The following is a 23134-nucleotide window of genomic DNA, read 5'->3' as shown; positions in this document are numbered from 1 at the left end:
ACACTACTGATAGACTACATGTATCTAAACAGCTAATAACACATTTCCTAATTTGTTTCTTGAACTAAGTGTGAATACAGACTAAAGAAGTGTAAAGATCCACTTGAGATTCTAAAATTCATCCTCAGCACTGCACCATGCAATTTTTTTTTCTTTATCTAATTTTATCATTTTTGCTTATAATGTTTGCTTTGTAGCTTAAAGGGAACAACAAACAGCATCTCGTTTTACAACACTGTTGTAACATGACAAATACGTTACCTTGTATGTTAAATTAGCGTACACTCAGCGGTGGGTAGAGTAGCCCAAAACTGTACTCAAAAGTCCCGCACTGTACTGTGGGCCCATAATGGGAGCAGCCCGCTGAGTCATGAGCTGGACTTTGTCATTTAAATGGTAAAAACATCTCTTGGTCTCATCTATCAACAGTAAACACCCAATACCCATCTAACTTTAGTGACCATGAAGATCAAGTAGTATATATACACTCATATGTGCATTTCCCCCTTTGCCGTGGTGTCTGACACCACAGATTTTCTGCAGCAAGCAGTAGGCTATGAGGTATACAGTGGAAAAGAATTGATTCCACACATTCAGCAGAATACATTTGTTTCTTATTTTCTTTGCTATTTGTGTCACATAACTCACATATGCAGTGATGATTGCTGGGTAATATGTACTATATGGCTGTCCAATCTTCATGTGACAAGAAGACAAGACTCCAGAAACCGGCTGAAATGCAAAATCTGCCAAGTAGACTAGCAGAGTCTAGGTGACACAGTCCGACTCTAAGATCCATCACATATTAATAATAATAATAATAATCCTTATCTGTAGAGCACTTTTCAAAACCAAGTTACAAAGTGCTTTAACAAGTGTAAAGAATAATACAAAAAAAAGATAAGAGCATGAAAATTTAATATAAAATTAGTAAATGATGGTACTTTGCTTTAGACTGCTGCATCCAGGCGCACGCAACACAGCTGCAGCAGCAGCGTGTGTGTTGGAAAGAGATGCACAAAAAGAGAACTGTTGAATTGAATGTGTTATTATGGGAGGAAATTGATTTAAGGAGCTTTAAATTAGGTATTTACTGCATCTTATCTGTTGTTAAACCGTGCAAAACGAGGAAACAAGGCACGCAAATTTGCCAATATAATGTTCCCTTCTAGACACAAACGCAGTGTGTGTGTGCATGTGCTTCGTATCTGTGTAGCCCAAGGGCCCATCATAACAGCCTGCACTGGGGCACGTTGTTACTACCTTACGCCGCAGGGAAGATCATATGTGGTTGAAACACTATAACAGTCACATCCACATGAAATAAGGGTAGTTTTTTTTGTGTGCATAATTTCATCTTTCTTCATCTGGCTACACCAGCATGACTAGTTAAATGCAGACTGCTTGTAAACTGTTAGCTTGAATATTTACATTAAGGCAGAAAGCAGGAAGAGTTTTTAAGAGTTTTTAAACTGTGTGTAGCTATTTATTAATAAACATATTAGCATTAACACAACAGACACTGATCTCTGTCAGCTCAGAGTCAGCACAGGGCGTCAAATACCGATGCTTTGAGAAAGTCTGACAAAGTATTGGTATTGGATGCCCTGGGATGAGACAGCGCTAGCTGCACGTGCACAAGTGGATGCATGTAGTAAGGATAAAAAATTAAGAGTATAAGTATGATACATTAAAACTACTCTGACAACAACAATTTACTCAAAAAAGTTACTTGGGTACATGTAACGGTGTAAATCTAACTTATACCCACCTCTGCTTACACTTAATCATGTTTTTAAACTTTAGCACTACTCGTCTGCTGCATAGATCCATTTTAAAAAGATACAAACTAAAAACAGACTGGCCACTGTGACATAGACAAAGAAAAAGACTTTGTTGATTATTTTAGCCACTCTGGTCCAGTAGCCAGGTTTCCCTTCTTCCTTCCTGCTGTTGAGAAGCACAGTCAGCGTTTTCTCCACCTGCCTAAGGTCATCTGAGAGCTTCTCCAAGGCATGGAAGTCCTCCATTAGTTTGCTGCTGCTGCCCTGCAGAAGTGGTTTAGTAAACGGGTTATTAAAGAAATTATGAAACACAAGATAGCAAGCTGCTATATTTGACATTCTGGTTTTGTGTCTGTTGTGATGAGACTAAGGCCCCATCTACACTCCTCCGTTTTAGTTTAGAAACGGAGAATTACAACAAATATGATCTCCGTCCACTCTAGCGTTTTAGCTGCATATCAGAGTTAATCTCCGTCTACATTAAAATGACTGAAAACGCACATCTAGTGGCCGTTCACGTACACTGGGCATGTGCGTGCCGGTGTAAACATGAAGCAGATGATCTCTGTCTTCCGTAGTTACAGATTTGGTCGAAAAGAATAAAGTAATGCAGACGAAGAACCACACCAGATTTTTTTTTGCATGAATCAATTACGAGCAGTGACTACTGAATGTAACACAGGAGTTAATAAGCGGCGGCAAACAGACTGGGAGTCGTCGTAAAGTAAATACGGTTACATACACAGTACAATTGTAAGCATTAAGTGTTATTTGCACGGTACAAATATTTTAATAAAAATACCAAGTCAAAACCGTCAGTAGCATTGTGTTTCTGCTTTGTGTGTGAGCGTCTGTGTCATCGCTTCTAAAGTCCTCTGTTTTTGCCTGTCTTCACTAAAATGCCCTCCAGAAATGCGGGCTTGGCAGCGTTTCCAAACTTCTCCGTTTTAGGTCTTCATTTGCGCCGTTTTAGTCCGGATGGGATGTGCAAACGTAGCAAAAGGTCTCCGTTTTAAAACCAAAACGTAGTAGTGTGGATGGGGCCTAAAAGGTTTGGTTCATCCAAATAACAAATTAACATATTTTCTCACTTAACCATTGTGGTATCATGTCATGCAAACAGTTTTTGGGTTAGTCTTAAGATTTAAGTGCATGGGGAAACTTTAGAAATTTAACAGCAATGTCTTCTTCCAGAAACAGAATCCATGTCTTTAATGCAAAGAGCCTACTGTCAAACGTTTTATAGACTTTTCCATTTTTGTTTGGTATTTCATTTAGGTGAACCGACCATATTAATAATTCTAACCTCTTTGGCCACTGACAGCAGTCCAGATGGAGTTTCACCAGTAGACACATCACAGACAGACACACAGTGAGTCCATTTCCTCTCATCTGAAAAGAAAAGTTTCGCACAAAGATGGTTGAAGCATATTCAAATAGTGTACACCATTATAGCAGGTAAATAAAATAGTAACAGTAGTAAACTGAACAACACGTAGAAATCTATGCTTAATCTCACCTCTACAACAATTGTGGAAGGTGACTTTGCCTCGTTTGTCCCCACAGTCCTCACTCAGGCTTTGGTCTTTGTTTGCCTCGTCTTGGGATGCAGAGTCTTTCTCCATCAGATGCATCACCAAAATCGTCTCCAGGAGGCTGAGCATCATCAATGCAAAACTCCCAATACAGTAGGTTGCTAAAGGGAGGAGGCAGCATAATTAATGTGGACAAATATCTACACACTGAGTCAGCATGTGCTCTGTACTCTGAGCTTTTTTACCTATAAGTGGAATCCTGTTTGATGAGGAAGGCAGAATTTCATTCAGAATAAGTTGTAACACAGTGACAGCAAGCAGCACAGTGACCTTGAAGCTGAGCTTTTCGCCCCCTCTGTCTGAGATCAGGAAGGAGGACAAGTCCAGACACAAGAAGAACAGGACAGGCAACAAGAAATTGACAACGTAGAGGAGGGACCGTCTCTTCATGGAGATCTGTGAAATTATTTTTAATGGTCAGGTGGTTGATCTTCCTACTCCTATACGTTAAAAAAGGAAACTGTTTGCTTCACTTAGTGTTGCCTAATAAGAATTCATGATGTCTAAAACGTATTAACAGGAAAGAAGCAGAGGAGAAAACAACAAAATCAGGTGGAGGCAGTGCAGGCAGCACATTGAGGCCACTGTGGCTGCAGGGCATGTAGCTGTCATGGCCTCTTTGATGTTCCTACTATGCCTGCGCCAGCCAACTTTGCAATATCACACACCACACTATATCTTTCATACTTCTCTGAATACAGATGTACAGAGGGTAACCATGTCCTAGGAAAAAACTACTGTTGTTCCCATTGCAAAAAAAGCCCATGCAGTTTGCAATAGGAGCAACAGAGGGATGGAGGAAGCTACACTCACATTAGCCTCCTTTACAGCCATCTCAAAAAAAGGGAAATACATGCTCCCCATTCTACTGGTCAACTTCTATTTTTACCGAGGAAACTTAACTCTTTTAACGTGGACTAAACGGTTATGACTATGTTTTATAGATCCTTTATTAAATCAATTGTAACTTTTGTCCTGATTTGCTATTTGTTTGGAAATCTTAAGGTGAGGAGTAGGACATGCTACATAGAGTGGTAAAACACCTGCTCTCAGATAACAGAGGTGTCCCAGCTCAATAGTTTCCACCACTGTGTGTTTGTATGCAGAAATACTTACAGTGTAAACAATTGTGCTTTGTTCAAAACCTAAAGTGTTGACACTTTTGGTGGTGGTGTTCATTCTCATTAACAGCCACTCATACACAGTCGGCAAATCATGAGACCACTCTGACATCGATGGATCGCTGATCTCCTGAACAAGCTGTATTTCCTTGACTGAGGTGGGAGATAAAAAAAAAATACGGTGAGGTTTCTTATTAGGTCAACAAAGAAGGAATGTATGTGGTGGCATCTGCTGGTGTGTGCTCATGTGGCACTACAGCAAAACATTTTTGGTGAATGTCTAGAAATATTTAAACACAACAGGTTACATGCTCACCGTGGTGTATGGCAGATTTGAAAGATATGTTGCAGCTCTGAATGTCGAAAGGGAATTTGTAAACTTGCATCTTGCATGTGCTGACCAGAACCATATCATTCAGACGTACAACCCAACCGTTCCAAAATATTCTGATATAAGGACTTGGGGGAGCTTTATCCATTTCTGTCCTATATGAGAACAAACATACATTATGTCAAAAGCTTTATGCTTCAAATTAAAGTTCAATCATACCATACAAATAAATCTAAGTAACATACAGTATGATGCAATTAACTATGTCTTAACCTCTTTATTTTTCTCTAATTTATCTTTTTGTTTCTATAAATACACTATCCACACAATGTGACAATGTCATATTTCAGCCTGTTCCAACATTTTATATTTTGTACACACAGGATAGTACTACTAAATTACTGTAATAACGTCTCGGGTTACGTATGTAACCCTTGTTCCCCTAGAAGGGGAATGAGACACTGCGTCGGTGACGACACTATGGGAACGCCTCTGGGAACAAGGGTTACATACGTAACCCGAGACATTTCCCTCAAAGTGGAATGTCTCGGTTGAAATGTGTCGGTGACGACACTATGGGAATGTGAATACCCACCGAAGCCTCTGCCTGCCCCACAGCATGCAGTAACCAGTAGGCACGACTAAGAGGAGAGTGCACGGGTGCCGGGTGCAGAAGGAAGGTCCAGACTGTAAAACCGGATGAAAGTGTGAGGAGTGGCCCAGCCATCTGCCTCACACAAATCCTGGAGCGAAGCCCCTGCGAGGAGGGCCCTAGAGGCCGCCATGCCTCGAGTAGAGTGCGCCCTTACGGCCATAGGTGAACGTAACCCACGCACCTGATAGGCCAGGGAAATAGTCTGAACAATCCAGTTGCTGATCGTGTGTTTAGAAGCGGGGAGCCCAGCCTTGGGGGACCCGAAACACACCAGCAACTGGTCTGCTTTCCTCCACTGGGAGGACCTCTGAGTGTAAATACTCACTCATCTGCTCTGCGTCTCCCGTCCTCCGCCGTCACATGAGGTGGGGGATGAAACACCTGCAGCACCGTAGACCCTGCCAACCTGGACGGAACCTTAGGGACATAGCCCGAACAGGGGTGCAGGATGGCTCTGACCCTACCCGGGGAAAACTCCAGGCATTGAGGAGAAACCGAAAGTGCCTGGAGAACCCCCACCCTCCTCAGAGAGGTGATAGCGAAGAGAAAGGCAATCTTAAGGGTCAGGCGCCTCAAGGAACTGGACCCCCTCAGGGGCCAGACCCACAGTCTCCACAGGGCGGGGCAAGGGTGAAAGACCTGGCCCTCCGCCTGAGACAGCAGGTACCTCCTCAGAGGGACCTGCCATGGCGGGCCCTCCAGGAGTGATATTATGTCCGAGAACCACACTTGGGCCGGCCAAAACGGGGATACTAGCAGTAGGCTGACACTGTCCTGACGGACCCACTCCAGAACCCCCGGGAGCAGAGCAACTGGGGGAAAAGCATACAGACGGCGCCTCGGCCACGTCTGCACCATGGCATCCAGCCCTAGCGGGGCTGGGGATGAGAGGGAAAACCACAGTGGACAGTGCGTAGTCTCTTGAGACGCAAACAGATCGACGTCTATAGGGCCGAACCTTTCGCACAATAACTTCCCCACCTTGGGGTGGAGTCTCCATTCCCCAGGCCTCAGCCCCTGTCTCGACAGCAGGTCTGCTCCCTGATTCTGGGTCTGGGTCGCTCTGAGAGACAGCAGTCTCTGCTGGGACCACAGGAGGATCTGATGTGCCAGCTTGCATAATGGGCACGAGTGCAGACCCCCCTGGTGATTCAAATAGGCCACCACTGCCGTGTGTCGGTCCTGACAAGGACGTGGCGACCGCGGAGAGCGGGCAGGAACCTCCTCAGAGCTCTGAAAACCACCAACATTTCCAGGCAAATGATGCTCCTGCCAGGAGCCTCTCACCAAGTGGCCGTCCATGGCCGCGCCCCACCCCGTGAGTGAGGCGTCTGTCGAAATAATTGTCCGGCGACATGACGCTCCCAACACGGGACCCTGGGACAGGAACCAAAGGTTTCCTCCATACTGACAGGGAACGAAGGCACCTGCTCGTAACCCGTATCAGACGGAACGGATTTCCCCTCGGGGAGAACCCCTTGGATTTTAACCACCACTGCAAGGCTCTCATGTGTAGAAGGCCAGACGGGATTACGCTGGACGCTGCCGCCATGAGACCCAACACCCTCTGAAAGTGTTTCACAGTGATGGTGCGGCCTAGCTTCACTCTGGTCACTGAGGACACAATGGATCTGGATCACTACCCCTAGGAACGTAGTCCATTGGGCGGGCATCAGCACGCTCTTCTTCGCGTAGTCCCAAACGCTGAAGGTGGGCAAGGATGACATCTCGATGCCGAACTGCTAACTCCCGAGACTGAGCCAAAATGAGCCGTCGATGTAGTTCAGTATGCGGACGCCCTGGAGTCTCATCGGGACCAGAGCTGCACCCATGCATTTTGGTGAACGTGCGAGAGGAGAGTGCTAGGCCGAATGGAAGAACCCGATACTGGTACGCTGCGCCCCTGAAGGCGAACCACAGGAACTTCCTGTGAGAGGGACGGATGGAGATGTGGAAATATGCGTCTCGCAGATCTATCGTGACAAACCAATCCTCGGATTGGATGTGGCTGACGATGGCGGGGATGGTGAGCATCTTGAACCTGAATCTCCTCACAGATTGGTTCAGGGACCGCAGATCTCCAGACCACCCCGTTGAATCTGGGGGGGCCGACCCGGAACTGCAGCCTGTAGCCATCCACAGGACCCACGAGAAAATAGTGGCCAGTTTTATGCGTAGGTCCCCGGTGGCACCCTGAAGTGGAGGTCCGCCAGGGAAAAAACGCCGATAACCTGCGGTGTGTGAGCGCGAGCGCCTCTCGACTGCGGCCCTTCGGGGCAGGCAGGACGGCGCGTGCTCGCCTCCCCCATAATGCTGAGCACATCCAGCTCCTCAGAACCGTACAGCCGCAGCCTCTCCGGGCTCACAACTCGAGCGGGAGAAGCCGAAAAACAGGCTCCCGAACGGGGAAGAGGGGAGTCGGAGCCAGCAGACGAGGAACGCACTCGAGACTTGCCTGGACATGCGGCATCGCCAGACAGGAAACACACAGGGCATGAGTGTCCCCAGCCGTGATGTAGCGCGGGCATGGAAAAACACACTGCCTGAACTGCTCACTAGCCATCTCCTCTGCTTCTCCTTCCAGGTCTCGTGGTTTTTTTTCCTGAGTAGTCTCGAACATGCCAGAGTGCCTGCTGAATAGAAAAAAGCTAATGTGTCCGGTGTGCCGGTGTGCTTATATACGCCACCAGTTACGCCGTCACACGCTACTGTTCTAGCAACGCCAACAGGATTGGAGTAGTTTCATTCATGATTTCAGCCCTGCCACGCCCAGAGGCGTTCCCATAGTGTCATCAACGACGCAGTTCAAGTTCCCTCGAAGGGGAACTGGGTCTACCAACAGTAGTTCATGAAAGAAGTATAGGGAATAAGGGGGTAACAAATTTGCAGTTAGGAAGGCCATTGAATAAAGTACTTTATAAAAGATTACCCAATACATACTAAATAGAAACCAAAAATGCATTAACGTTACAGGCAAACACTGGGCAGTAACGATGACCATCACACAAACACAGGCAGGGTGATTAACACAGGTGAGATCACCAAACAATAACCTCAATCTCAACCTTGATCTTTAAAAGAACATGTTTAGGCATTTGCATGGCTAAATAATTTTATTTGTATTTCATTATTTTATTGCATTTTATTGCGTCGGCACACTTACCTGTTTTCCCCACTTTTCCTGTCTTGTTATCTGCACTGACCAAAATTATAAACGCAACACTTTTGTTTTTGCCCCCATTCATCATGAGCTCTTCCTCCTCATCAGGGTCTCGACCTGACTGCAACTTCGCACAGCCATTGAAGAGGAGTGGACCAGCATTCCACAGGCCACAATCAACAACCTGATCAACTCTATGCGAAGGAGATGTGTTGCACTGCGTGAGGCAAATGGTGGTCACACCAGATACTGACTGGTTTCCGTCCCCTTCGGACTCCTTCAATACAGCAAAACTGCACATTTTCGAGTGGCCTTTTATTGTGGCCAGCCTAAGGCACACCTGTACCCATGCTGTCTGATCAGCATCTTGATATGCCACAGCTGTGAGCTGGATGGATTATCTAGGAAAAGGGGAAGTGCTCACTAACACAGATTTTGACAGATTTGTGAAAAATATTTGATAGAAATAGGCCTTTTGTGTACACAGAGAAATTTTTATATCTTTAAGATCAGCATATGATGAATGGGGGCAAAAACAAAAGTTTTGCGTTTATAATTTTGTTCAGTGTAGTAACAATATTTCATTCTGCTGTAATTTATAGTATTCAGTATTCAGTAAGTATTCAGGAGTTACAAAAATTTTGCAGCGTATTTTAAGTCCCCACACAAAGTTGTTACTTTCTTATTCCTGTACCTATGTATTACTCATTCTCAACGTATACAATAATTACACTAATTTGATGTGCGATAGTTTAGTGTTAACATATATTTCAAACCCAAGATGCTATATGTTTAATGGATGCACCATTACATTTCTCCATTAGTGCATATGGCTTAGTTAAATCTTGATTAGTTTTGATTGTTTCAGACTTTCACAAAGCATTTTACATTAAAAATACATATATGTAATACATAATATTGAAATAATCAACACATTTAAAACCTGTATAAATGTTGTGGCATCCAAATACTTCAGTTTTTGTGTCATTTCTAAACAGTAACTGTTGAGAATAATATGTGACATGCAAACACAATAAAACGTACATCTCTTCAATAGTTATATCAGGCCTCCACAATCTATCAATAGGAACTGACATACTACTAAGCCCACAAAAGTCCTCTGGTTTCCAGTAAATGTGTTCATTTTGCCACGCCTACACAGGAAAATGAGAGAGGAAGGGGGTAAGGAAAAAAGAAAGGAGAGAAAGACAAAGAAAAGATGAAAAGAATGGAAATCATTTGAGTTTCCACTTAGCATGAACAGGTGAGAATGATCAAAAAGTGCTGTCCATCTCAGGGACAACTCACCATATAAATCCAAATGTAAGGAACAAAAGTCTGGTCAGTCTCCTTCTATGAGAAAAGAAATGCAATATTTGTGAAAATCTTTCACAATTAACATCGTCATAAGATGACCATAAACACAGCTACACAATCAAAAAACATTGTGCTATACTGGTTTTAACATATCATACAAGTTGACAAAAATCTGACTTCATATGTAACTTTGAGGAAACAAAGGACAGTTATCTGGATCAGCCAATCAGCTTTACTACAGACAACCCGATGAGACAATAAAGTTGCATTTATTCTTCTGAGTTGTACCTTCGATGGCTACATTTTCATTTTCACAGCAAATAAAATCTACCAACTTGTATGTATGTTGTATCATGAAAGTAGTAGAAATATGAAATTATCTGAAAACGAGATTCTAATTTTTATCTATAACAAAAGTGAGCCCCTACATCTACAGTAACAATGCTTAAAGACAGCTACATAAGCTTTGTCACAGTACTCAAGTGAGTTTGTATCATTATTTAAGGTGTAATGTTTCGATTTATATGGCTGACAGTTAGTTTGGTTACATATAAAAGCCAAGAAAGTGCAGAAGTTGGGAGCTTTTGTTAGTTTTAGAGTGCTAGCATATGGCTACTATACTATATCCAAAACAAAACCAGGGCACATGGCCATGATTTTCACAAAATATCATATAATTTAATTTCAAAATTTAATTTCAGAAATAATTATTACCATTAAAAGAAAAAAAAATGACACAAAATGTAAAGTATAATTCAAAACTTACCACATCTAGGATGCTATGGACCAGCATTTGGAGGTATACATTTGTAGTCGTTGTGTAGTTTATAACAGGGCGGGCCATGGTGTACAGATCATTATTTTTGGTCAGGTTGAGGTAGTTCAAAACATCCTGATAACCACATTTACCCTCAGAGGAATCACTATTTACTGGAAGAATATCAAGATACATTCTGAGTTTATAGTTGAAAGCAAAAAAATAAAGACATTTGACTTCCATGCTCTTATCTTTGCTTTTAAATTAGAACTTCAGAGTTTTATGTTTTTGTTTTTGTCTGTACATCAGATTTACTGTGTGTGTTCATCATTACTTATAATTTAGAGGAAATGACAAACATCTGTTAGTGCAGCAATCTACTGCTTCTGAATGTATTATCAAACCTTGAAAAACACCAACTCACCAATATCTACAGTAATATCCAGTGATTGGTGTCTATCCACTGATAGGCTGTTATGAGATAGGTGTTGGCAGTGGTGCCAACTTTTATGTCATTAGTCCACTTTAATGCATTTTTCAGGAATTTAAGTCTAAATAGGGTTTCCATTTAGGAGCCATCTGCTATACATAAAAATGAATGGTGTTCAAATCAAGGACAGAGGTGCAATTTTCTCCTTTTTTAAACCCAAGCCTGGACTGGAATAAAAAATCAGGCTGGGAATCTTTAACGTCAAACCAAGCCAATTGTCATGCATTCATAACAGAACACACAACATCCAAGATACTTTTGGAGTGTTTGCTTCCTCTACATACTTTCCTCAAAGCTCTGATTGAAGTTCTGTTGATAATCGAGAAGTTGAGGTCGCTCTGTATAATTGGAGGTACTTCCACCTGAAAGAAAAGAGTATATCTTTATTGTCAATATGTTTTCTTTTCACACACATGTCGTGATTTCCTACATAGAACAAAGTGTTGACAACATTTATTAGTTATTTAAAACATAGAATCAACTTGGGAAGGGTAGTTGTGACACGATGTGCTGAGGACAGTCTTACTAATACCACTTTGATTTACCCTGACTCAACTTGATTCAGTTGTAGCAGTTTTGCAAGTGTATTTGAAAAACAAAGAAATATTAATATTTTTAGATATGCAGATAGTTGTGGTTTTAACTGCTTTTGAAATATCCATCTATCCATATCCAAATTATTAGGCTCTACCCTAAAACAATGGAGGTGAATGGGATTTTGATTGTGAAGCTCACCGTACTGTTAAATGGCAATTACAAAATTCAACAGCAACATTTCCAGGAACAGTGTCCCTGTTCCTCTGAATTATCCACATACCACACAATGTGAATAGTTTTTAGGAAGACATTTTGATGGCATTTTTGTTTTATTTGGAATGCTGTGAGTATCACAAACAAAACCCCATTAACTTATATTGTATTAGGGTGGCAAGAAAAAAAATACAAAAAACTAAAAGAAAAATATTCTGGGTTGCTAGATACCAGTTAAGGTTTTTTATAATTGTGTGAACTGATCCATTTGCAATCGACTTTGAAATTCTGATTTACTGTGTGTGTTCTTCATTACATATAATTTAGAAGAAATGACAAACATTAATCTGTGTGGTTAGCTGCTTCTGAATATATTATCAAGCCTTGAAAAACACCATCTCACAAATATCTGATTATCCAGTGATTGTGGTCACTGAAAGGCCATTATGAGATGAATGTTGGCAGGCCTGCCGGTTGTCATCAGTCCACTAATGGACAGATAACTAATTATTTATTAAATGTGAGCATTTTTGCACTAATTTACTATCTAAATAGGGTTTCCATTTGGTATCCATCTCCAAATACATGTTGTGTAATTCAAGGACAGGAATGCAATTCTAGTAAACTCAACTGGAATAATACTTTGGGCCGGTAATTTTAACGTCAGGCCATTTACAACAGACAATGTATACTTTGTTGAAATACTTTTTCTGTTTACTGCTTATACAAGTAATATATATTTTAGTTTAATTACTACACACAAAAAGCTTCAAAAAGCATCCACAATGGTTAAAAACAGTGACTTCAGGTGTGCGCTGAGACCACACCAAGCTCAGTGGGAGAAAAAAGGTTGTCGGAGTGCATTATGTAGATGCCAGTGGCTGTGTGGATGCCGCATGTGTTTGCTCTAACCGAGCTGTGTTGCTTGTCCCCAGGGAGCTGGGGTATGTAGCGTGTGGTACGTTGATCTGTTAGGGTGATTGATGATTGTTCACTTCTTGGTTGGCATTTATCCTGTGTCTTGAGTTACCTTTAATGACAGTTTTCACCTCCCATTTTAGAGGAGATTGTTTTCAGTTGATTGTAGTGTTCTTAAGTTAACAACAAAATATTTGATTTATTCTTGAACTGTTCTCCGCCCATCCTCTGATTCTTTCCACCCAATTTAGAATTCAATTTATTTGTTGGTCCCACTTTCCTGGATGCCACTGTGATGTAACAAATATTGGGTCTCATCTGGGATCTTTCTTTTAAAATCAGGACGGTTAGGTTTACTTTTTGAGTGTGGATTAAATACATTGTAATCGCTTAAGGTTTTCATATTGCCCAGGGTGTTGCCTTGGCTGGTGTCCTAAAACTTCCTGGTCATATCCAGCTTGACTCAATCAGCCTCTCAGAAAACTATGTTGAAACCATATGAATCTTATATTTTGCCTAAAACATGTCATTTTGAAAAGCAAATATGGTAAGAACCCAATTTACTAAATAAATATTTTCTCATTTATCTATAGCTATGCAGATAGTTGTGGTTTTAACTGGTTCTGAGAGATGTCTGCATCTACCCTAAAGCAATGGAGATGAATGGGATTTTGTTTGTGAGGCTCTGCCCTGTAAAATGGCATTTAATCAAATCTCAAAAACAAAACAAAACAAAACTCTATTGTGTTGGGGTGGCAACAGACAAAATCATAATTATCTGCATGTCTAGATGTCAGTTAAGGTTTTAATTATATAATAATATAATTGTGTGAACAGACACATAAATATTAAGTTCCGAAAATCCTAGAATTCAAGTTTGTCAACAGGACACACTGAAGCTAGTTTGTGTCAATTAAAGAAGATAGCAAATTGGATGATCAGCCAACATTTCTGACATTTTTCTTTAAATTAACAAGCAGAAGGAATGATGAGGAATTAAAAGTTTAACCAAACTGCAAAACATTACTCCGTGTACACCTGCATGCATCATACACAATTATCCCAGCTTACCTGTGAGAGGGAGCAAAAAGAGGAAACCTGCAAGCATCATGACTGTCCGAGGTCTGCACATTTAATGAGCATTGCTGTCCTCGTCCACTGCCTTGTACTGGAAGGGGGCTGGGCAAATGTAATGTAATGATGTGATGAATTTCTTTTTCTTCTAATGATAGAAACACATCTAATGCAACAAAGCAGTGAAGAAATGCCAACACTCTCAACACTTAGCGGCCTGTGGGCAGATCAATTTTGCTTATTAAACCAAAACCCATTTAATTCTTACTTCTAGTGTTATTGTGGTTTAGTTTCCAAGTAAATTAATTCAATGTAGAAACTCTGAAATGAGTAACAAACTAAAATTTGCATTTATTTACAATTTACTGTTCATAAATGGTTACTGCGCCAAGCTTAATTAATTATAATCAGGCTGCAGTCTCTTCCCTCTGGTGTGCTGAGCAGCTTTAAACACACACGGAGCGAAGTCAACGGACAGCAGATCAGAGGTGGCGATTACTCCAGTTGGCAACAACCACTCTCGTTACAGTAAGTACGTGTAATAAAACCTTCACATCATGGTTTTGGGGTTCTTGTTGTTTTTGGATTTTAATGGTGTTTTTGGTAGCTGCATGGGCTCCGTCAGCACAGGAAACAGTATTGATTAATTCACGACTCTCAACTGTGGGTCTGTTTGAGTCGTTCATTTGTCACGTGACAGCTCAGCTAAAGGGCTGTGGTAAGCAGGCAGCACAGGAAACAGAATTGATTAGTTCACGACTCTCAGCTGTCTGTTTGAGTCGTTCATTTGTCACGTGACAGCTCGGCTACAGGGCTGTGGTAAGCGGGCAGCACAGGAAACAGAAGTGATTAGTTCACGACTCTGAACTGTGGGTCTCTAGGTCTGAGTCGTTCATTTGTCACGTTACAGCTACTGTGGAGCATGAATGAATGACTCGTTCACCGCTCACATGGGTCCTCCTCAGTCTTTCGTTCACTCGGCAGGCTGAGTGACTGCCAGCGCCGGAGAATGAGAGTCAGGTCGGCTGTCAGGTAACAGTCACTGGACTGACATTATATAGCTGTTTTGTTAATTATGTGACATTTAATAAAGCATAACATTATTACAGCGCAGTGATGTTGTGCTAAGTTATAGTTTAAACACAGCCGTACCGTAACTTTAGTCCTGCTAGTGTTTAACATTACAGCTAACACCTGATGAGAGTTGTTCTGGGTCCGCTCCACTTCAGAGCCCTGACAGGGTTCTTCCTGGAGCCGAATTACCTCAGAGGTCGTCTCCTCTCCAAAACAAACAGACCCGGTCATTAAAACATTAAAACACAGCCACATAGCAATGTTAGCATTAGCCCTGTAAACAGTTAACAGCTGATCCAGGTCCGCCAGAGAACGCAACGTAACTTTTCTGTTTTCTTTAACAGAGCCGTGCTGTTGTTTCACAGCTCGTGATGGTGAACAACCTGGCAGTGTTTGGGAGTGATGTGCTCATGTGTGTTTCTCTGTCTGCAGAATCCGGACCTAATGTTTCAGAGATAATGATAGTAATAATATACGTAAGCTTTTATATGGCTGGTCTGGTTGTATACTTGGGAAAGATTGTGAAAATGGAAGATTTAGCCGGAAGAGTGGATTGCATATAGACAACATATTTCTGTGGTTTTTACATGGTTTGAATTTGGTTGTGGGCCCAGGGGGGGTTACATAATGATGGCATACAGTAATCAAGAGGTGAATTTGTGTATTATACTTTGTCAAATAAAGCAAGCCAGGCAGCCTTCCGTGTTTGAGAACGGCGCTGTTTTTTAATCGCCCACTAGAGGGCTGCAGCGCCACAATAACCAGCCTAGTTCAAATGAACAAAATGACTCAAAAAAAGATAAGTTCATTTTAATGAACAAGATTTGAATGAACGAGTCTGTCAAAAGACTCGAACTTGCACTAATCACTACGCTAGACCCTTTTTACTGTTGCACGTGCCCCTGTATGCAAGTGCTGTGCCTCAGTGAAATTTTTAAAACCCCTTGGCATCGTCTTTGGACTTGTGACTTTGCGGTCAAGTTAGCAACAATATATGCAACGTCCGGTTACAGTTTCAAAATAATACTACTGATTGATGTGAAAAGGCATGTCGTTACAATATGAAACGTGGCAAAAAACATGTCAATGTTGAAAGTGAGTGTTTACAACATTGATGAGAGGTCAAAGAGGGATATCCTTCTGTGCACAAGAAGAGAAAATAACTAAATGATAAATGAGAGTGACTTTCGAGAACAGCATTCAGGTAAACTTGTGTTTTCTCCTCTGAAAGTCTGTGAGCAGCATGTGTAGCTGCAGGGAATCTCTCTCTGTCTGTCTTGCTAACTGAGCAGCGCTTCTGTCTGTTTTAGTCTTTTTGCCAGACTGAACAATATTAGAGTGAAATACAACAATTTATTACATTTGATAAACGCAGACAGACAACAATGTATTTTTTGTCCATTTTCAATTTAGACCGCTGTGCCAGGTTACAGGGCTCTACGTCTGACTCGCATGTGTAAGTGACTAAAAATATAAGCCCGAGTCGCTCATTTCCTTTGATTATTTATTTAAAAACAAACGAACAACAAAAAAGGCTTTCAAACTTAACATGAGGTCAAAGACTGTGTTGATCCTCTCTCATTAGTGTCCGCCCCTACGTTCAGACCCAAAAGACCTCTCCAGACACACCTCTTCCTCCTTCCACAGCTGACTGCAATCTGAGTTAATTAATCAGGACAGCTAAATACATAAACAATTAATAAATCCAAATGACTATTCTCAAAATAAATCATTTAAATGCTAAAATAATTGAACACAAGAAATTGGCTTCAACAATGTATATAGCACTGAAAAGAAAATGAATGAATATGCACTCATACGCATGTGCGCATGCATGAAATGAAACTTGCGCATTCGGCTGAGCATTGCTACAGTCTGCAGCTGAACCTTATTGTATTCCAGCAGCAACATTAGTGGGACCAGTCCAGACAACAAACAGATGTGATGGCACTCCTCATAAAACGAGACATTATCTGTCTCTCGGTGAAGGTTTAGTTACAACTCTGGATTAATACAAGATGGAAAGCATTGGATTCAGATTGACTATTAAAATGTTGATTAGCAGGGCAGACTGGACAATATGGATGCACATATTTCAGTAGATAATTAACATCACATGGTCATGTCATAGTATAAATAGTATTTTCCTTTTGAAAATGTATTAAAAGAAACCTGGGGAGCCAGTTTAAATGGGGTTGAAGCAGCTGATAACCTTAATATCTTGCAAGTATTGATATTTATAATTTACAGGGCCTATGCTGAAGTTTGTCAGTAGAGTGGGTGCTGGGTCATAAGCCAGCACAAGCACAGCTGATCCAAATCCAGTAGGCCTACTAGCACAGACCCAGTCCAGAAATTTTTAGCAGGTCACACACCCAGGTGAAACACAGGTAGCCTCAGCCAGTAAAAGCACAGCCAGAGGTCTACAGGCAGCATCAGACACAAGCAGCTCAGACCCTAATGGAGGAGTGAGTTAGTGAACAGAGGTCTGTTCAAATTAGCAGCAGAATTTTCTACAAGAGGTTTAGAGGGAGGACTATCATAAAATACCATAACTAAAAGCGGACAACAGTGAAAGGAGCGCTATCCGTATGATGAGAAAGCAGCGGACAGTAGCCTACAGCAGGTAAGATATGCTAGCATTAGCAAGTTAGCTATATTAGGCTAACTGTTGCTGACATGCATGAGTTATGTTACTGTCGGTATAAGCAGGTTTTAAATGTGGCTATTAATCCCGCTGTGGGCTGTATGCATAAACTGTTATGAGTTGTGTTTAGCTCTCTGTGGGATTTTGTTATTTTGATCTGTTCAGTATTTGTCTTATAGTGTTTTGGGTTTCAGTCTTGTCTGTCTGTGATCTTGTATCTAGTTATCTCTGTGCCTTAGCTCCTAGTTCTGTGTCTCAGTTCATGTCTTAGTGTTTTCTCCAGGTCTGTGTACTTCTGTATTATTTTGTCAATGTTTATGTTCTGTTTAATCTCAGTCTGTTTTCCCTGTTAGTTGTAGTTTATTGGTATATTTGTGATCTGTCTGCTTATGTTCTGGTTCAGTTATTTATATTCTGTTTCTTCCTGGTTATTAGTTTCCCTGTGGCCTTATTGGTGTCTTTGTCTTCCCTGCTGTCTCTCTGTCTCGTTAGCCCTGATCCCAGTCACCTGTGTTGCTCACTCACGAGTCAGATATGAGCACCCCCATAACAGATTTTTTCTTAGGTGGACCATCTGGTCAAAGCACTTTCTGACATAACAGCGCCAATATTAATGGGCTTAGCAAGGGAAGTTGGTGAGGCACATACATATAACAAATTTCATACACTTAAATAAAAAATATATCAAAATCAAAAATTTACATGGGGAATATATAATACATTTAGAATAAATGACTGCACCAAGGAAAGGGACATTAATTAATTAAAAATTAATTGTTTAAATACTTTTTGTTTCACATGCAAGATAACCTACAGCTTCACACAGCCAAGCAACATACTGAATACTGAATTGCCTGAATATATTAATTTATTTATCAAATACATTATTATTGCTATATTACATTTATCACACACACACACACACACACACACACACACACACACTAACTGATGGTGACAAAGGCTTAGTTTAACATTCGAGAGAGGGCTGTCTGTATCATGTAAAGATATCAGCATACAACAAACTCAAAATTAACCACAACAAAGGTAATCTGCATATTTAAACATTTCAGGGGGAAACCCTCTTTATGTTAGTCATTAACTGGGGAAGTTCTGTGTTGTTATGATTTAGTTATTTTGTTTATCTTATGCAAGTCAGCACATTTAAATTTGTTAAAGCCTAATTTGCATATCAATGTGGCAATTTTGTGATGTTATTAGACCATAGACTGTATATAAGAAATGGACGTAGTCATCGTGAAGTCACCCGTTGGTTTGTGGACTGCCGTTTTGAAACCTCCAGTTTGGCCGATAGGGTGCCGCCATGTCAAGCAACCAGGAAGTGCCCGGAAGTGATGATACGGCGGAGCTAACGGCCGTGTGCAGAGCTAACTAGCTTGCTGAGCTAGTGAGAGATTATGATTTTTGTTTTACTCAGGGTAAACAAAATTATTTTGTTTTCTTATATTGATCTCTGATGTAGTTTATAGGTAGAAGTTTATATGTTGGTTTATCATTTATTAAACTAGACCTGATGTTTTTTTTGGAGAGGTGCAGAAACAGGGGTTCTCTGCATCAGATAAGGACACTTACTTAGGAACAATGGGTGAGGGGTAGTTTGGAATGTGGTACAAAACATCTCTTCTCCAAGATATCTTATTTCAGGAACTACGCTCGTAATCTGCCCAGCAACAGCATGGTGATTCGTGGAGTCAGAGGACAAACATTGGGGTCAGAGGACTTGGGCCAATCATGGACTGACCTACTCTTTTGTTTTATTGTTTTATGACATGACGATGTATACTAAAACACTGGGTCAGGGAGAGATAGCCAGTCAGACTTCATGAACTGATACGGCTTGTTGTTTGTCAGAGAAAGGAAGATCGACCCAGAGCTCTGTAAGCTTTATTAATTTACTTGTAATAAAACTGATTAACTTGGATCAAAAACATCTTCTCCTATTGCTTCATGAAAGAACACACAGGACCAAGGACTACACATAGTTTAAAAAGGGTCATTTAAAGTCATGGTCCAACAATTTGGTGACCCCGACGGGATGAAGACGGAAGGATGATGGTCCAATAGAAAGAAAATTCTCAACGGAGAGCTTTTGCTGGGGTGACAACAAACGACTGGCCAGTCAAATTTAAAAAAAGGTAAGCAGACACCTGTTTCATCAAAGTCTGTCATTGGAGATTCTAAATTTGTCTGTCATTCTGTCAGTATGAAGCATCCTAGTCATTAAGTGATTGAATACAGCTTAAATAAATAAAGGGGTTGAAACGCAGGGGGGGTGAGAGGCCCCCGAAACACAAAGGAGGGTGCATTGTTGAATGTTTAATGTGTAGTGTGGTTTAAATAATTGTCGGTGTGAAAGTGAATGTACATTGTATATAAAGGAGTAATAGGAAGTTCACTGAGTTTCAGAGATTTTGAGAGCAGTGTCTGTGTGATAGTTTAGGGTAGTCGACGGCGGAGAGATCGACGTAGTGAACATGGAGGGTGAAATTTATAAAGAATCTGAAAAAATAGGAGGTTGTGGCCCGCTGAGGCAGACGATACAGCAACAGTGGGAACAGGCACGTACTCAATTGGCATCAGGAGTGAGGAAAGATAAGAGAGAGAAGGTGATGGAGAGATATGATAAATTATGGGAAAATTTACAAAAGGCAGGGGAGTTGCCGGCGGAGATCAGAGAAAATTATTGTCTCAGTATTTCGGAAAATCTGAGATGAAGGCCAAGGAGGATTCAGACATACACACCAAAACTGAGACAACATTGTTAGTAAGGAGGAAATGGATGAAGAGACAGGAGGAGCTGGAAGCTCCCAGAATAGATTTGCATAACATGGCTATAGCTGCATTGGCGGGGGAAGTGAACAAAGGCAGGCAGGCAATAGAGAAGCAGGCAGAGGGGAGACAGTCAGGCCCACACACATGCATCCCCATAACTCCACCTCCCATAGCACCTCTTTATCCTGATTTAACACAAACTATAGTTTCACCACCACCGTATCCATCTAATCAAATGTCAATGCTAAGGGTTCAAGATGGACTTTTGAAGGTAGAGGATCTTGGAAAGAGGGAATACACACAGTTGAGGGCACAGCTGAAGCAGGAAGTGAAGGATGGATTGGGAGGAATTGAGCTAGGGGGTCTTATTCAGGAGGCGCGAGAGGCCAGTGTGGTACAAGGTACAGGATTTAGAGGGAGAGATTTAGAAGGGTGAGAAAGACAGAGACAGAGAGTGAGAGAGGAGATGAGGAAGAGTTAGAAGCAGATGATGAGTGGGGAGAAGGATCAGACATAGTAGAAGAGGAAGTTAAAATAAAAGGGACATTACAAAGAAGGAGGAAGAATGCAGGTGGAGATAGACTGAGTAAAGCAGCATATAATCTGCATAGTAGAAAGAAACTGGAGGAGCAGGCAGACGAGGACGAAGCCATAATGAGGGACTTACTAGTAGAACAGGAGTACACACCGGTGAGGAGGAACACAACTACACAACAATTTCCTCAGATCACATCCAAATATAGTAAACAAATGCCACTAATTTATAAAGGACCAGGTACCATTCTCTTTCACTGACATGAATTGCATTTTTAGAAAAGAAGCCGCGTCCGATGGAAGGAGGAGCTCAGTGGATGAATAACTTTTGTAAATTCACTTTGGGTCACAAGCTGGGTTTGGAAGACTAGAGAGCCTTAATGGGGAGACAGGCGACAATGTGGGAAGTGGATCAAATTGAGAATGTCGCAGGTACAGGCGGGTTACCAGACTCTGAATCGTTTGGCCGTTGTGCCACTGACATAGGCCGAGCTATGCGAGAGAAATTTCCTGCTCCAGTGGGAGCAATGCATACTCTAACGCTTTCCATAAAACCAGAAGAACCGGTGTCAACCTTTTTGAGCAGATGTAAGGAAGAGTGGACAGATACTGAAGGAGCATATCCAGGCTCTAGTGAATTGCAGACTACGCTCTTTAGAAAAGCAGTAATGACAGAGATCCCACAGCAGGTAAAAGAAGCCATGGAAGGAAATCCAGATATTCCTTGGTGTTCCACTGAACAGTGGACACATCACACCTTACACATCACTTGAAAAGATACAGAGATAAGCAAGCTCAACAAAAAGGTGACTTAGATTCTGCTCAGGAACAGCTTTTAAAGTTATAACTGGAGGAAGCTAGAAAAAAGGCAAATGAGGCAAAGAAAGAAGGCAGAAAGTCTGCAACTCAGATGATTCAACAACAGCAGCCACCCGTCAGTGGTGCACCCACTCCTGACCTATATCCTACACCACTGTAGGTCTTGACACACCCTCCTTATCGTCGGGGACCTGGCGGGCAATATGGAGGCTTCAGGGGTCGGGGAAGGGGTCGCGGAGGATTCAGGGGAAATCCACCAAATAATGGCTGCTTTAATTGTGGTGATCTAAATCACTGGAGGAACACATGTTCATATGGGGCATTGCCAGGACAAAGGGGTCAGATAGCTCCCCCTAGAGGAGGATAAGGGCCACGTTTTCAAGGTCCAACCACCTCAACCACCTCAGCATCAGGCGCCATATACAGCAGCAGCTCCCCAGGGCCCGTACCCTCAAGTGGATTGGACTGAGCACTGGTGATGTGCCTAAATCACAGCTGTCATCCTCAAGAGTGGAATTAGTTGGATTCTTGGGAAAACCTGCCATTCACCAGACGTCTACCTACCAGGGTTGCAGATCAGACTTTTATGCACTCATATATTTCTTCTCCCTTATGCCCAGCAAATCTGATGGGAAGCGATGTGCTCAAATGTGGTGCATCCATTTTGTGTGGACCTCAAGGGCTGGTGGTGACTTTTCCTAATGGTTATACTGTGAACTGCTCAATCTCTATAATGCAATCAACTTCTCAGATGTTGCTGTCAGCAGATGTGTCTCCCACAGCTCCAGGAATATGAGGCCTACTGACAACTGATCCTGCATGTGCTGGAGGAATACAGCACCTATATCGAGACTGGCAACCCTGGATCCTAAAGCTACACCCCTACTCCCCTCCTTTGGACCCTCTCCATGTGACCCTTTTCTATGATAGGGATGGGGATGAAATTTATCAGCAGGCATTCTTCAATGAAATCATCGACCTCAAGTGGGATATTAATTCTAGTTGTATCCTGGTGGGAAAAGAAGGCGTGGCTGCGGTTGTTGAACTCACTGAGGAACAGATGACATGGTATAAATTGCAGGGTGAAGTTGTACCCCATATTACTTTAGCTATAAGTTCAGACCATCAGGCTAAGGATTTGGGCCATATGTGTAAGCGCTTGGAGTCGATATCTGACTGGGTTTCCATGTTTTTTAATCATCATTGAAAAGGCTTACAAAATTGTTAAGGCCACTACAGATCAGGTTACTTTGGAACACAGACAAATTGAGAGGTTCCATGGTAGGGAAAGAACAGACCATCAAGACGCAGAGGC

General features: G+C 41.9%; 1 protein-coding gene across 1 annotated transcript; it reads right to left on the bottom strand.

Annotated features, from left to right (window-relative positions):
• Nucleotides 1-1397: 1397 nt before the first annotated feature.
• LOC119916532 (5-hydroxytryptamine receptor 3A-like) lies at nt 1398-10915 on the bottom strand. The gene is made up of 8 exons (XM_038736571.1): nt 10730-10915; nt 9955-9999; nt 9691-9800; nt 4817-4986; nt 3565-3783; nt 3294-3480; nt 3073-3169; nt 1398-2048 (listed from the first exon to the last, which is right to left on the bottom strand). The coding sequence occupies exons 1-8, from the start codon at nt 10913-10915 to the stop codon at nt 1809-1811; spliced, it is 1254 nt and encodes a 417-aa protein (XP_038592499.1). The 3' UTR covers nt 1398-1808.
• Between the last annotated feature and the right edge of the window lie 12219 nt (nt 10916-23134).

Source organism: Micropterus salmoides, unplaced genomic scaffold (assembly GCF_014851395.1).
Source record: "Micropterus salmoides isolate LMB-PRFRI ecotype aquatic unplaced genomic scaffold, ASM1485139v1 Ms_hic_scaffold_21, whole genome shotgun sequence".
Taxonomy (NCBI): domain Eukaryota; kingdom Metazoa; phylum Chordata; class Actinopteri; order Centrarchiformes; family Centrarchidae; genus Micropterus; species Micropterus salmoides.
Note: the sequence above shows the minus strand (reverse complement) of the source record. Positions and strands in the feature narration are given on the sequence as shown.